This window comes from Pipra filicauda, unplaced genomic scaffold (genome assembly GCF_003945595.2).
Source record: "Pipra filicauda isolate LSUMZ 115617 unplaced genomic scaffold, ASM394559v2 scaffold237_size1200389_pilon, whole genome shotgun sequence".
Classification (NCBI taxonomy): Eukaryota; Metazoa; Chordata; class Aves; order Passeriformes; family Pipridae; genus Pipra; species Pipra filicauda.
In genome coordinates, this window is record NW_024104351.1 from 749,993 (window position 1) to 766,116 (window position 16,124).

The following is a 16,124-nucleotide window of genomic DNA, read 5'->3' on the forward strand; positions in this document are numbered from 1 at the left end:
TGTGTTTCAGGGTACAAGCCCAACACTTAATGATGTTATGTTTTCCATAGCTGAGATGATTTTTTTTCTCCCTTACCATTTTATTCTATATAAGATGTTCCTTTTCTATAAAAGAAACTTCAGATTTTTCAAGTCAAACTAATCTGAAATATTTTAATTATTATTACTACTTCCGGAAATATTTATCAAAGAATGAGGCTTTCCCATAATACAAAATAATAAATATATCCTATGACAAAGGCATAGTGACAGAGATAGTATTTGATAAAGTAATGCAGCATCCAATGGAGGTGACTTCATTTCATTGAGATTTTCAAATGCAGATCTGTGAAATAAAAAGATGTTTATATGTATATATTTAGAATAATGCATGTCACTTAACTGTACACCTTAAATGTCTTCTAAAATTATGGTAAAATCTAGATATTTATTCAAGGTAAATAAATTAATATCTTTTAGATTTGAGAGATTTTGCTGCATTGGACATGGCTTAATAGTGAATATTAGTCACGGTTTGGAAACAAATGCCAAACCCACAATTATTCAGCTCAAAAATAATCTTGATTTAATTTCATCTTCTTTGCATTATGTGCTTAAATTTTTTAGGATGCTCCAAGGAAACAGGATTAGATCCATTACAAAGAAAGCATTTTCTGGTTTGGATGCACTTGAACACTTGTAAGTAGTAGAAATTGACATTTAACCCAAAATTGGAAAAAAATAATTTTGATACTAATTGAAATAAAAATGGGACTAACAAGCTTTACTTGTGACTTTGGATGAAATACAATTACCATGGTTGCTGCTGTGATCTTTAGAAGGTTCTTCAGTTTTGGAGTTATGCTGAGTATTTTGGAATTAATGCAAAAAGTGTTGTATATTAAGTGTGCTATAAAACTCCTTAGCTGTGTCTCGTTCACTTTAGAGCTTGAGGATCCTTTGTATATCACTAGAATAGCAATCTATTCCTTGAGTCTTAAATATATTCAGTTTAATAAATTACTACTTTCCTCTAATGTTATTTTTCTTTTGTTTTCCTAGAGATCTAAGTAACAATGCAATTATGTCAGTTCAAGGAAATGCATTTTCACAAATGAAGAAACTCAAAGAATTGTAAGTTTCTATCAAAAGGCATCACCTCTATTAAATATATATATATATATAAATATATAAATAAAAGCCTTGTAAGATGTCACCTAATGCAGTGATAAAGTTGTGCTGTAATCTATCTGAAGTCACATAAAAAGTTTGTCAGTGTTTTGGGTTCTTTTATTTTTTTATATGATGGGTGTATTTAAGTGAGAGAGTGTGGGATAGGAGGCATTTGTTTTCTGCTACATTTGGTGTCTGTAAAAAGTCCTTATTTTAAATTGACTGATCTCTGATGGGTTTTAAATAAGGAAGACTGATGTAATATGCTATAAGATCAGCAGTGCTATCATTGAGCTAAAGCTTACTGGACCAGTGAAATACAGTGCTGCAATTCTTTTGTAAAGACCTGGTTGTCAGTGCTTGTAATTGGGTCCTTCTGTCCTATAGTAGCAAAGGGACAGATCTTCAGAGAAGTAGCGAAGCGGTCACTGGGAAAAATGTATTCTTCTAGTGAGGATTTTCTTTTTGTCCTCTTACCATTTTTTTCTATTGATCAATACGGAACAACATTGTCACTGCTCCCTGTGTTTTAAGCGCAGCTAATTCTTCCTCTTGCATATATATCTTGTGTCTCCTCTATTATTATCAGCATTATCTAGTCAAACCTGTTGGCCTGAACTGCTCTGTAGATAATCTGTCAGCAAACTAAAGAATAACAAAAAGATGCTGCTCTCATGAGTAGAAACTGCTTGAAGCTCGTCTGGAGCTTTTCATTTGTGTTCTTCAGACTCCTATCGAGTATCATTGGGAGCTGGCTCTCTGTTCATCTTACAGAATTACTCCATGTTGAGTGCCATAGAGAAAGTAGCAAGGAACCTTGCATATTTCATAGACTCAGAGAACAGCCCAGGTTGGAAGGTACCTAAAAGGGTCATCTGGTCCTACCTTTCCTTGAAAAGGGTGGCTAGATGAGGTTATCTAGAACCATGTCCAGTTGTGTCTTGAAAGCCTCCAGTCCTGGGCACTCCACCAGGTCACATGTTGTTCCAGTGTATGATTGTTCACACTGTAAAATATTTTTTTCTTGTATCTAGACAGTATTTGGTTCATTTGAAATTCAGTTGAATGTTACCCATATTGTGCTGTAGCTGCTCTAGAAAACAGAAGCCATGGTTCTACCCGTAGCCAGGGGTTTTCTGCCTTTCCTCTTCCTTGAGTTGGACCTGGTTGTATTTCTTGATTAGTTTGCTGAACTCACTCAGCCAGCTTCAAGGCAGTTGCTAGTTTGGCACAGGAGAACTGGGAGCACAGTGCTGACAGTTAGGAATTGATATAGATGATTTGAAGAGTGATCAAATGTGATAGAAAGACAGGCTAACACTGCTCCAGGAGGTGTAAGATGCTGTAAGATACTAGACTGTAAACAACTTCAGTGAAATAACTATTGAAGAGTTGTTGGTGTTGTTTTTCCTGTACTTTTCTTGAAACACCTGGTAGACAGATTATGTCTGAGGAAGATACAGACAGATGGTAGAAAGTAGTTTCCCACAAGTGAGATTATTTAGTATAACTTCATATCTGATAGTTTTATTCTGAGGCCCTAGAGGAAAATAATATGACAGATACCTACCTACTTCATCAGGATAGCAAAAAAATTGTGGTTTGTCTGCTCATAAAAATAACAAGAATGATTCTAAAACTTAAGTGAAAGATGACCTGTTTCATCTCAATGTAAACTGGTGAGCTGGCATCCCTAGGTTTTTATGCAGTGCTAATGTGAAAAAGAGCACAGAGACACTCTTCCTTTTCTTCAAGAAAAAAAAAATCAAGAATTACTATGTCTTCATTTATCTTTAAAGCTGTATATCTCCCTGGATCCATAAATTATTTTTGCTTTTCTTTCAAGAACAGGTGAGATTTGAAGAGAGGTATTTTACTACTGAATGTGGTTTTTTAATATGTTTTTTTAAGGGTGATTTTGAGTTTTCAGCCAAAAACGAGAACTCTTCCTGCTTGAACTCCTGATTCTAGATGCTTACCAGAATATTTCTTTGCTTTTTTATTTTTTCACTGTGTGAGTGTAGATATTCCCACAGGTTAGGTAAGTTCTGCACAAGTTATTTCAACAAGTTACTATTCTCTGTCTCCCCACTCCCCTTTTTAAATATCTTTGCCAAGATAAATTCTGACTGAAAGGGAAATGACAGAATGAAGCTGTCTCAGATGTTGACTTCCAGAGTGCCTGCCTTCTGCACTGTTCTCCTGCATGCCCATTCCAGGTGTCCTACTGCTGACTGTACTTTTGTACCTGATACAGCACAAATATGCCTGTTTGCCTGTACTCATATTTGTAGCAGAAGCTGGGAGTTCAGGATAACGTGTCTGTTTTGTAGAATGTAGGAGTCATGACAATAGTGTCACTACACTTGAGCTGAACAATATTGCTGTCTTTTCTCTTGTGATACATGTGTTTAGCCTCAAAATTTATTTTGTTACTAATGTGTGCTCATATAGATACGTAATACAAATAGAAAAAACAAACAAACCGACTTTGAGTGTAACTGCTTTCTCTCAGGCACTTCAACACATCGAGTCTCTTGTGTGACTGCCAGTTAAAATGGCTACCACAGTGGATGTCAGAGAACAGCTTCCAGAGCTTTGTAAATGCCAGTTGTGCCCATCCTCAACTGCTAAAAGGGAGAAGTATTTTTGCTGTCAGCCTGGATGGGTTTGTCTGTGGTAAGTATAGCCTCTATTTCTCATTCCATAGAAAAATTTTGCTGTATGCTTAGTTTTTGTTGTAGTTTCTTCGATATGTTTTGATTTCTATAATAAAATGGAGAGGATTTGATATTTATTAACATTTTTTTCTGTTCCCAAACTGTGATGTAGATGCTCAAAACTTGTAGCTTTGTACAAGTTGGGGAGTGACAGTCTTTTGGCTTTTATTTTATGTACAGCTTGCTTACATAGTACGTAGCATAATGTACAAGGGAAAGCTCAATAGTTCGTGGTGATATATGTGTGTGCCTCCATTTACACTGTTGATATTTTGTATTTCAGTTTACCAGATAGTAAATGCTAGTAAAATATTTTTACTTGAGAATTTGAGGTGATAGTATCTGCCTTAAAAATGAAAGTTTTCTGTGTGTGTTTAGTAGCATTCATTATTCACCTGTATGTTGTGTTCTCTATTTAAAGCAAAGTGAAGCTGAGTATTCAGAGTAAAGATGTGTGTTTAGGTACTCTGATACATAAAACGGGAACTGCAAAAATATTAGGAAATTAAAAGCTAACTGGATTTCTTGTATTTTTGTTGAATACATTTTTTTTACTAAAAAGGATTCAAACTTTGTATTCTTCATAGACAAAACAGTAACTATCTTCTCAATAATTTTCCTCTCATAACAAATATAACTACTTAATTTTTACTGTTGCTGCTCATATCCTTTTTTCAGTGGGAAAGCAGGTACGGAGTATAAAATAGTATACAAAAATGTTGTTTTCTCTCTTTCTATTAGCAGTCAAATATTTAATAAATAATGAGTAGGTGCTGGCTACTGCTGAAAGGAGAAGTTGACAGTGCAGAAAATTACAGATTACTTGGTGGTTAAAGGAGTATATATGAAATATACATCCTTATTTATGAGAAACTCATTCTGTCAAAAAATTAAATTGGGAATTTAAATATATAACTTTTATTTGTTAAACCAGGGGCTTTAACAAATTGTGACCTTTCTTTTAGCTGCTGAATGCCATTTTTAATTAACTCATTTCAAACCCTTTAAGATGTATTAGCAAAAGGGAATGTACTAATAGTTGTTATATTTAATACTTAATGTAATTGTCAGAAGTAACTAAAATCTCTTAATGCAATCAAATAAGTGATTCACTTAAATCTTTAAAGTGTACCATCACTAGACATTTGGGTGTACACTCCTTGCCTTACGAGTTTACAATGACTGCTTTTACTTTTATAGAATTTTTAAGAGAAGTGTATTGACTCCTGTGTGAAATTAAAATGTGGGTATAAATGTGTGTCTCTGTGATACATTCATCCAAATACACATTCAAATAGTTCTTTTCTGACAAAACACAGTGCCTGTATTATCCTGGTGTGTTCTTCTGTATTCTGTACTGTATGCTTATTTGAGTGACCTTTTTATCCCCCCCTTCCTGTCGAATAATTAAGATTAAAATATATTCTCCTGTCCTCTCACAAGGCTAATTTAAGTATTTACAGAGCTTTACTTTAGTTATCTCTGTGCAAAGTCAGTGAAAGTATCAAATTAATTCTCAAATTGTATAGTTTGTCATGGAGGACTTAAGGCATGGGTATGAGGCATGAAAAACAAATGGCCTTGGAGATTCTTAAGGTCCTTGCTTAGAGTCCCAGATTCACGTTGCCCTGTCACTGGAGCACAGCTTCAGACCCGCGTATCTTTTGCAGGCAGCTCAAGGCTAGGCTATCTGCACATCTTATTTTCTTTTGTAACACACAGCGTGAAAGTTCTTTTAAGAAATAACACTTTGACCTTGATACGTGATTCCCAAACAAATGAGATGTAAGGAGACAAGGGGCTAGATAAAAATGGACTCTTGTGCAGGGAGGAGTATTTGGGGCACAGGCCTTTTCCTGCAGTTCCTGTGAAGTTTTTCAGGAGATTGGAGACATCTTGAAAATTGGGAATATGCTAAGGCTTTTGCTTTTGGGAGACCAGGCATCTAATTGCCCACTCCTTTTATACATGCAGTGTACATACAATCGAATAAATAATTCAGAAGGCAATAAATTCTGTAAACTCACAGCATGTCACTTTGAAGGTAACTTTTCAATGGTAAAGAGACCTCCAGAAATTAATGTCTTGAAGTTCTTGTGTGCTGTCCTGCTTAAGGGATCTTTATCCTTTTTGGACCAAACAGCCACAGATCACTGAAACACTGGCTTTTGTACACGATTTTTTGTTTATGGGTTTGGGTAAAACCCTTGACTATAACTTACAGTTTCTGATGGCAGAAGAACTGTGCTTTCAATAAAGAAAAACCCACAGCAGCCTCAGGTGTTGTAAATATGAAGGGTAGGCTTCTTGACTGATGTTGGGAATAGTTCTTATGGATGTCAGGGGGTAGTTCTTCCATCTTCAGGGCTGCTATTAAACAAACTATACACGTAGTCTGATTTTAAATGTGCTTTTTTTTCAATGAGAGATGGCTTGGCACAATAAACTCATAAAATATGGCATCTTTAGTCATAAAATATGGCATCTTCACTAGCTAAGGCTAGTGAAGTTTAAAACGAAAGCATTGTGTATCCATTTTATAAACAGTTATCTGACTCCTCTCTCAAACCTATAAAACAAGGCTTACAAACTCTTTCTGAAAAGAGTCCTCAGGCCTCACCTTTATTTTTTTTTTCTCTTGCCCTGTGTTACTTTTTCTCCCTTCTGTGCAGATGATTTTCCTAAACCACAGATCACCGTACAGCCAGAAACCCAGTCAGCAATCAAAGGCTCCAATTTGAGTTTTGTGTGTTCGGCAGCCAGCAGCAGTGATTCCCCAATGACTTTTGCATGGAAGAAAGACAATGAATTACTGCAAGATGCTGAAATGGAGAATTATGCACACCTCCGGGCACAGGGCGGTGAAGTGATGGAGTACACTACCATCCTTCGACTGCGCAACGTTGAGTTCAGTAATGAAGGGAAATACCAGTGTGTTATTTCAAATCACTTTGGTTCATCTTACTCTGTGAAAGCCAAACTTACAGTAAACAGTAAGTATGTTACTTTTTGCTTGTGGCCTTAAAAGTAGAATGATTTTAATCAAGATATGTAAACACAGTTTTTCCATTCTCATCATCTGCATCTTTTAAGAGATCCCTTAATATGCTGAGATTATTTCTTAAAATACATCTACTTCTAAGATCAGACCATTCAGCTTTACATCTGGTCCCATTGTGTTGAAGCATAGTATAGGAAAAAACAAGTAACAAGATTCATAGTAAATCTTATAGATAGACAAAATCTATCTTACAAGATGGAAAAAACATTAATCCTGTCTTCACAGGAGGTAAGTGTATGCTTTGTTTCAAGGTGCTGCGGAAAGGTCATGTAGGAGGCTGTTTGCAGAAATGAGATTTGGATCTAGGGGGTCTCACATACTTCACAGTTCCCTCCGTTTCTCTCTGCTGGATACTGATAAATTTAGGTTGTGTGCTTCTCTGGCATTTTTAGGCCAACAAAGGGTGTTAAGAAAATGTGCAAAAAAGAAAACGTATGTTTCATGTATTCATTTTGGTATCACTAACTTTTCTTTAGTGCTACCTTCATTTACAAAGATCCCCATGGACTTAACCATTCGAGCTGGAGCAATGGCACGTTTGGAATGTGCTGCAATTGGGCATCCTGTCCCACAGATTGCTTGGCAGAAAGATGGTGGAACAGATTTTCCTGCAGCGCGCAAGAGGCGCATGCATGTCATGCCTGAAGATGATGTATTCTTTATTGTTGATGTAAAGATTGAGGACACAGGTGTTTATAGCTGTACAGCTCAAAACACTGCTGGAAGCATTTCAGCTAATGCAACATTAACAGTACTAGGTAAGATATTGGCAATCCTTAATAGCGTAATCACTATTGTGATGCAAAATAATAAAAGTTAGTTATGTTAGTTAGTTAGTTATGAGTGTCTTCACAGCTCATATGCTGGGGGGGAGTAGGGCAAAGGGGCTTCTATTTGCATTCAGAGACAGTAGATTTTGTTTAACTTTTGATTTTGTTACATTTTGTTAATCATTTTTATTCTAGTTCTCTGCAGCCTTAAGCGTGTATGATTTGGCCTTTTTACCTTCTGAGGTAATCAAGCATTTAGGGCCGATCAGTTGACAAGTAAATTGTAGGCTCTAAAGTCAGAGTCCTTGAGTTTTTTCTGAGAATCAGAATAAGCTTCATTAGGCCTTACTGATGCATTTAATTTAGCTTTTCCTCTTGAGCTCTGAAGGAAAGGGACATGTTCTCATTTTTGCAAGGTCATTTAGGATATAAGGCTTGTACTTTCTTTTCAGAAACACCATCATTTTTGCGGCCTTTGATGGATCGAACTGTAACAAAAGGGGAAACTGCAGTCTTGCAGTGTATTGCTGGTGGGAGTCCTCCACCCCGACTGAACTGGACTAAGGATGACAGCCCTCTCGTGGTAACAGAAAGACATTTCTTTGCTGCAGGCAATCAGTTACTAATTATTGTGGATACAGATGTAGAAGATGCTGGAAAATACACCTGTGAAATGTCTAATACGCTTGGGACAGAACGCGGCAACATCCGTCTTAATGTAATTCCTACTCCCACTTGTGATTCTCCTCAAAATGTTGCCCCATCACTTGATGATGATGGATGGGCCACAGTTGGCATTGTGATCATAGCTGTGGTTTGCTGTGTGGTGGGCACTTCCTTGGTGTGGGTAATCATCATCTACCACACAAGAAGGAGGAATGAAGATTGCAGCATCACAAATACAGGTGTGTAAACTGAAGGTTTGCCTTGGAAAGGAAAAAAAATGTTTGTGGTTGCTTCGCAAAGACTTTATTGTAGGAACGTTTGAGTGCTTTGACTCAGAAGAGTGTATTACTTGTTACTTTCAGTGCTTTGCTGACAAATTTATAAGTACTTCTACAAACTGAAGTATGCTGATGGCTTTTGTATGTGTTTTGCATCCCCACAGATGAAACAAATTTACCTGCTGACATTCCCAGTTACCTGTCATCCCAGGGGACACTAGCTGAAAGGCAGGATGGATATGGCTCATCTGAAAATGGCAGTCATCATCAGTTCCTCACTTCTTCTGTGGGAGGGTATTTCTTGCAGCAGAGAGACAGTAATGGTAGGTATAAAATGCTAAGCAGATTTTCTATGTTGCTTGAGTAGCTGTAGTTTTGCTATTGTCTTTCTGACTAGTAGAAATAACACTAAAGAAGCGTCTTTACTGAAGTTTGAGGATGTGAAATTTATTGCTTAATATTGCTTCAAAAAGATAATAACAGGAACTCGGATCTTTTCATCCAAATAACGTTATGGCTTTTATTAAATTATGAAGTTTTTCTCTAATCTCAAGGGTAAATTTAAACTGATGATCACATTTCCAAAAGAAGTGTCCAAAGCAACAGCTTGTCTTCAGCTCTTACAGCTTGAAAAGGATCCTTTAATGGAATGTGGGCATATGTGATAATACCAGTGTAACTTTAGTTTAACTCTTTAAACTTGCCAGTTAGAAAAGTCATTAGGGTCAGAGTCAAGAGATTTAAAGTGACTGCAAATTACCTTATGCTGCAGTACTTGGTATTTATACATCTGACGCCTGAAAATCTAGTGTAACATACGTGCATTAGGGAGGAAAAGGCACTTTGCTGGGAAGAGGTAGGGATTGAGATACAATCGGGAGTTGGAACAGGTGGCAATGAAGTGGTGGTGAGATAGTGCTACAATTGTAGGGTAGTGAGAGGAGCAACCTCTTTGTGGGCCAAGAACCACAGACCATGTCCACACCTTCAGGAACATTTTAACTGAAAATCTCTATAGCTGTTCAAGCAGCCAGTGACTCCTTCAGATTCTTCCACCCAGGACTTTTGTGTTGACAGTCTGGGCTCCAAAAGGTATCTGTGAGACAGAGCATAACCTGGCTTCCAGTGCTTTAGAAGTCGTCCCTGGCTTTGATCCCTGTGATGGGTTTGGTTTTGTTATTTAGGGGTTGTATCATGAAGCAAAGTGTGACACATTCTCTGTTAAGCTAATTAATTGAACACTTGCTGGAATTAGAATTCTCATCAAAAGGTTAGGTTGAACCTAATCAAGCTCTAAAATACACTATGAAATGCAGTTGAACACATGGGGTTCTTAAAGAAACTGTAAGCCGAAGATTCAGAAAAGATTTTATACTGACATGTCAATTTTATTTTTAAGGCATTTGCCATCTAGATAACAGCAGTGAAACAGACTTGGAGGGTGTTGCAGATCCATTCCTATGCCACTATCTGGGGACTTCAGGGACTTTGTATTTAAAAGGAAACACATATAGTTCTGATGCATTTGAAGCATACAATGCAAGTAAGTTGGCGGGGGGAAGTTTTAGTCCTAATTCAATCTTGTGTTATGATGAATCTGTATGAAAACAATTTTTCATTTTCTTTAGGTTGCAACCCTGACCAAAGAACGGCATGCTTGGATCCTTATGAGTCTGGATATTTAAGGAAAAAGGAATGCTATCAATACTTGCCTCCACTGGATGATCCCTTTGACCAGTGTGTTGGCATTATCGGGATGCAGGCTGCAAGTAGCAGATTGATTAATTCTATTTATACTCAAAATGAAGGAACTGGATTAAAAAGCAAAAGTCTGAACTTGGACGCATTTGATTTAAACAGAAGTTTGGAACCCTCATCTGTTATGAGTAACAGCACTTTCATGGGTATGTTCTAGCTGTTGTTTTTTATTCAAGCTTGCTGTCTTGCTTCCTCCTTACAACACTAAGCAAAACTGATTTCTCAGCTTTTTCTTTCCCAAATGTTTTAAACTGAGGAACAGAGGAGTGGTTATAGTAAAACTGTGTGATGAGAATATTTAGGTTACTGGGATGTCTTAACAGCTCACACTTACATGAAAGTCTCATCAGTGATGTGATTCTTATCTTCTGTCTTAATATAGATGGCAAATTTCTGTAAATGTTAGGATACATAACAGGCAAAGGGTATGCAAGGTCTCAGGAGGGCTCAGGGCAGGTGGGGAGACTTGAACTTGTATGAGTATGTATCATGTAACATAGGGAGCCAGAACTATTTACCCTTCAAAGTAAGGCACTATGTAAAAATGCTCTCTCTACCCCCCTTTGTCCTTTTCTCATGGTTTGTATGACAAAAAAGAGTTCCCAAAGTTTAGTTCAGGGTTTACAATTTTAATCCAGATTGCAGGAAGAGATGGGGGGAAGGAGAAAAACTTTACCTTTGAAGCTTCTTAAGTTTTTGATATTGGTTGGGCTGGTTGGTTTAAAATGCATATAAAACCACATACTGCTCTCATCCTTGTGATATCTTTACACCAAGCACAGCCCTGGTACCGTGGATTGTTTCCCGGCTGGTGTGTCAGCATTGGCTGATCAAGGCCTGGGTCTCATGGCTCTGCAAGGGGACCTGGGGGAATGTGCATCACTGGGCTCTTTGTTCTCAGGGGGTGGGGAGGGAGGCACAACCTCTGAAGTTTTCCCCCTTCGAAAGCCAGATGTTTGAACTATAAAATGTTGCAGATGCCAGGACATGTGGCAGAGGCCCTGCGACTACACGTGGCCGGCCCCCTGGCTGCCTGCCACTATTACTGTGGTGGGACTGTGTGGATAGGGCTCCTGCAGGAAGTAGTTCAGCTGTACATTCGTATACCCCGGAGTTAATGCCATATCAAGGGCACATAGTCCTCTTTTTGCCCTAAAAATCTATACAGAGCTACTCTTTTCATCAGTTCTCTTAGGCTACTACCCCGCTTAAGTTGCATCATCACTGCCTTGGATGCTTTTTAATCATTAGCACTCTTGCCTCAAAGAACCTATGGCTAGATCTCGGAGGTGGTGACTGTGGAAGAAGTTGTGATAGATTTCTTGTCCTTAGTTGTGAATCCACTTTTTTAGCATTGTCTTCAAATTCAACTCCCCTTTTGCTTATACAATCACAATGAAGAAGACAACTGGAATTAACTTTACTGTCAATGCATGAATCAGGAAGTTCATAGCTTGGATTTTGGTTTTTAAGATAGGACTCATTTGTAGCTTTGCTGTTGTGAGGAACATCCTTTCGTATTGTATTAGGTTAAAATTGCTCTACAAATCATTGATGCAAATGTGGATCTTGTCCAATTCCATTTTTAGTAACTTCTCAGGTGACAGTTTTACTTAAAACCCTTGCTTCTAGCCCCTAAGCAAAAGCAAAAGTGTGGTGGTTTGGGTTCAAAATTTATTAAAGATAGTAGTGTTAAGTTATTAATAAAAACTCAAGTTCTTCAAAATCAGCCTGTGGCATGTTTTCCTCTAAAAATAAGTCTTTTGAGCGTCTCTTACAGACGCTGATTTGCGATAGCTGTATCAATGAAAAAAAGAGAAGGCCCTTCTTGCAGAGGTGTTGATGCTAATTATTTTCTGACTAGTAAATCCAGATAATTATTTATAAAGATTGAACTGAAATGCTGAATTCTCGTTGGGTTACAACTGTTCTCTTTACCCACAAATGGCTAGATGATCAGTTATGAATGGAGCGTGTGGCTAGCTGGACTTTTATTATTAATGAGACATGCTAGCCAGAAAAAGATTTCTTTAGCATTTGGATTGCACTGTGGGATGATGTTGCGTAACGCAATACAGGTCAGGAGTTAAATTTTTTTAAAAACCTGTTTTATTTTTTCTGAACTACATGGCAGACGGTATGTGCCATTCGTTCACTGAAGAACAAAACAGGGAGACTGCTGTGACCTTTGCATTGGAAAGTGTCTTGCGTTTGCAGTTTGGTCTGCGTTCCCACCTCCTCCCTCACCACCCTCTCCAAATTAAAATGGGTATGGAAGTAGTCATGAAAACAAAAGAAAGAAAGTTGTGGGTGGCTATACAATTGCTTTGGAAATGTTTTTAATGTCTCAGATGGCGGAGTCTTGCTTTATGCTTGTGATCACATTGATGTTTTCTTTTAAGGGGTAAAACAACAGTGAAGTAAAATTTCACTATGGTGAACTTTTTCTGTCAATCTTTGGCTTGCATTCCAACATGCAGCCCTTGGTGAGGCACAAAGCTGTTAGCATCGGTATTTCTGTACTCACTCTTTTACTGTCTTTCAGGAACATTTGGAAAGCCTTTATGGAGGCCTCAGCTGGACACTCTTTCAAGTTGTAGGCAGCCAGCAAATTGCCAACCAAAAACCTCCCGTAATAATCATCATGCCTCACTGGACTTTGATGCAGAGGCAGATGAAGAGGGAAAGGAAAGGACAGATTCTAGAGGAGAAAATAGCTTTTATACTTGCAAACAATCATTTGAAAACTTTAGGACTTCTACTTTCCAATCCTGTGATTTGGATACATAGCTCTTTTTGGACTTGCTATTGATTTCTGGAACCAAAGAAATACTTTGACATACTACTACCTCAGTATGAAACTTTATTTAAAAAGAGACTAAGGAAAAGAAGAAGGAAAGAAAGAAACCACATGATGCTATGAATTCTGAAGAAAAAAATGTATTTTTATTCCAATAAAGCATAATTGCCAAAGTGCTCTTCGTTTGTTGTACTGAAAAAACATTCCTTATAAAAATACTATATTTGTAATTATTTTATAGCTTTTTTAATGCAAATATATTTTGTAAATTAATGGTGTAAATAATACAGCACATGTATTTCTATGTCAGACTTCATTTTATTGAAATGAGCAGTAAGCATTCTAATTTTTTACTGTTACTTGTACCTTTTTACAAATGGAAACTCCATGCTGTTTGCAGGTATCATGCATCTTATTTGCACATTACTTTTAATAAAATCTGCTGCTGTGTGGTCTCTGACCCACATTAGTGTATGAAGAATGAACAGTGTGAATTACGTTTCTAGACAGTGTTTTCTGATGCATGTTTGCACCTTTGTTTGACCTAAACTTGTACCTTTAGATTTACTGTGTAAAATATGTTCATCTTCAAAGAGTTGGTGTGGTCCTGCCATGGCTGCTGGAAAAGTGGCTTGAAGCTATTTCAACCAAAATAAGTATGCAAGTCTTTTCCACTTAGCGAATTTCCACTGTGCGCACACGCTCCCAGTTTTCGTGCACACAAGGCTGTAGTACTGCCAGTTTTTCCATGCCTGTGTTGTAGTGTGCCTGCATTTGTTGGAGGATATACACAGTAGATGCACAAATTCATATCAAGCTATTCAGTAGAAGAAGAAAAAAGGCACTGTATATCTACCTGGTAACACTGCTCTTTTCTGAGCGGGTTAGTGTTCAGTGTTTGCCAAATATGCAGTGCATGCCTGAGTCTTTGCTTTCCCATACCCTTTCTCCCTCCTTTTTTGCTTCTACGACCACTCCACGCCCAACATGAGAAGGCAATCCAAGTACAAGATAATGTTTACTTTGGTTTAATTTGTGCTTCTGTTCCTTACTTGGCTGCCTTTCTCTGGTTATAAATGAGATCTGTGGTCGGTCAAGTTGAACAATTGTGAATTCTTGCTGGATTATATTTACAGTAATGAACACAATATCTTCAACTCTAAGAAGTTGGAGAAAGAGGATTGCTTATTATAACATAGTAATTAAAACTAAGTGAAAACACTCTATTTTGGTTTTCTGTGTATGGATACCTACTATTTTAAAAATCTGTGAATCTTGTTGTCATCACTCCATTAGAACAGTGAGATTCTAAAGTGGTTACTATAGGAGATTGGCTTTTTAAATCTGTCTGCTTTGAAGGTGCAAACTTACATGGTTGCCAGATATCTTCTTTTAAACTAAATTAAATGCAGCTGTTAAAGTAGGCCATCACAGGCATCATGGCTAAAGCTCGAGCAAAGATTTCATTGCCTGGTGTAGCTGAGTTAAGGGCTTTTAGTTGTAGCCAGAAACCTGGTACCCAGATTGCAATGCAATTTCCCTTTACTTTAGGCACCAGTATTAGAGACAGGAAGTTAATCCATCCTTGGTTGCTGGTGGTCTAAGTGTACAGAGTGGATTTTGCGTGCTTTAGTTGATTATATTGCCAGATTTTTTGACTTATTGTTAATTTGTCTTCATTGCTGCCAGATGTGCTGATGTGCTGACAGACATTGATATGGGTGTTTGATTATAATTAAGTGCATTTGAAAGAGATTAATTTTTCGTGGGTTAAACAAAAGCTATAAGTCAATAAGGCAAGAAATCTTAAATTTTATTCACTCGATAGCTCTCCTTTTGCTCCCCCTCAACCCCCTTCCCCACTGACCCCTTTTTTAGGGAGAGAAGAGCTGGGGGCTGTAATAAGCTCGTGTTTGTAACCAAACATCGCCTTTTTGACATATTAAAAAGCAACAAAGTTATAAAAGGTAAGTACATTTTTCATTCCAGAGTTAATGTTTATCCTTAATAACTCCATCATAAAAAACAAGCCTTAAATTTATTTTCTGTAGTGGGGGAGGGTTGAGAAAAATGGCAATACCATTTATTACTTTTTCATCTTCCTTGAAAAGATCCTAATCTTCCAAAGGCTTGGATCTCTGTACCTAAATAAATGTTCAGGGTCAATGAATTTTAAATGCTTTCTATCAAATTTCATTTAGCAACCTAAACATACAAATGACTTAAACTTTTATTTGATGCCTTAAGTACCCATAAATGGAAGTGAAAGCTCCAAAGTCCTCTTTTCTACCAGCCAGTTTTTGTGTTTAATTAATGGATTGTGCTTAAATAGAGTGGTAATCTGTAAATTTCAAGATAGTTGCAATATCTTAATAGTTCTTTTAAGGCCACTGATGTAACCAAACATCTGTTTTAAAGGCTTGCAAGTTCACTTGCCTTCGTTCTCTTCCTCCCCCCTTTCTTTTTCCCCTCTGAAGATTCAGATGTTAGGGAGTTGGGAGTTGGATGTTTACACAGCTGAAAGCTAAATTTTAAGTTGATGTGATGGGAAAATAAGTTGCAGCCAACAGTAAGTAAATCTTATACTGCATCTCAGAGTCTTAGAATGAGAAACAAGTGTTGCTGAATGACAGACATTTTGCAGTTTCATGACCAGCAGCAATTGAAATCTTGTCATGGACTCAAAACTTGTAGAATGTTCTTTAAAGGCAGTATGCTCTTAATGCTTTACACAACAGAATGTTTTGCTTGTTGAACTCATGCAAGCAACTGCTGAGGTACAGTTTCTGCAAACCCTGAATAATAATTTTAAAAATTTTAGATAAATAGAGTTACTCATTTACCAGAATCTCTCTGGAGCAAGCATTTCAAAACAGTAACCTAAATGGTGTGCATAACACTGGTAGATACCTGCATACT

The 16,124-nt window shown here is 37.3% G+C and overlaps 1 protein-coding gene across 2 annotated transcripts in view; it reads left to right on the top strand.

Moving 5' to 3' along the window:
* The window catches only part of LRIG3 (leucine rich repeats and immunoglobulin like domains 3), a 40,445-nt gene extending 25,279 nt beyond the window's left edge, over window positions 1-15,166 (top strand). For both annotated transcript variants that reach the window (XM_039381709.1, XM_027730720.2), the window contains exons 10-19: window positions 607-678; window positions 1,042-1,113; window positions 3,668-3,831; window positions 6,545-6,865; window positions 7,410-7,691; window positions 8,156-8,608; window positions 8,812-8,970; window positions 10,047-10,190; window positions 10,276-10,551; window positions 12,951-15,166. In XM_039381709.1, the coding sequence (XP_039237643.1) occupies window positions 607-678; window positions 1,042-1,113; window positions 3,668-3,831; window positions 6,545-6,865; window positions 7,410-7,691; window positions 8,156-8,608; window positions 8,812-8,970; window positions 10,047-10,190; window positions 10,276-10,551; window positions 12,951-13,195 (2,188 nt within the window). In that variant the 3' untranslated portion in view covers window positions 13,196-15,166. The remainder of the gene's footprint in view (window positions 1-606; window positions 679-1,041; window positions 1,114-3,667; window positions 3,832-6,544; window positions 6,866-7,409; window positions 7,692-8,155; window positions 8,609-8,811; window positions 8,971-10,046; window positions 10,191-10,275; window positions 10,552-12,950) is intronic.
* The last annotated feature ends 958 nt before the right edge of the window (window positions 15,167-16,124 follow it).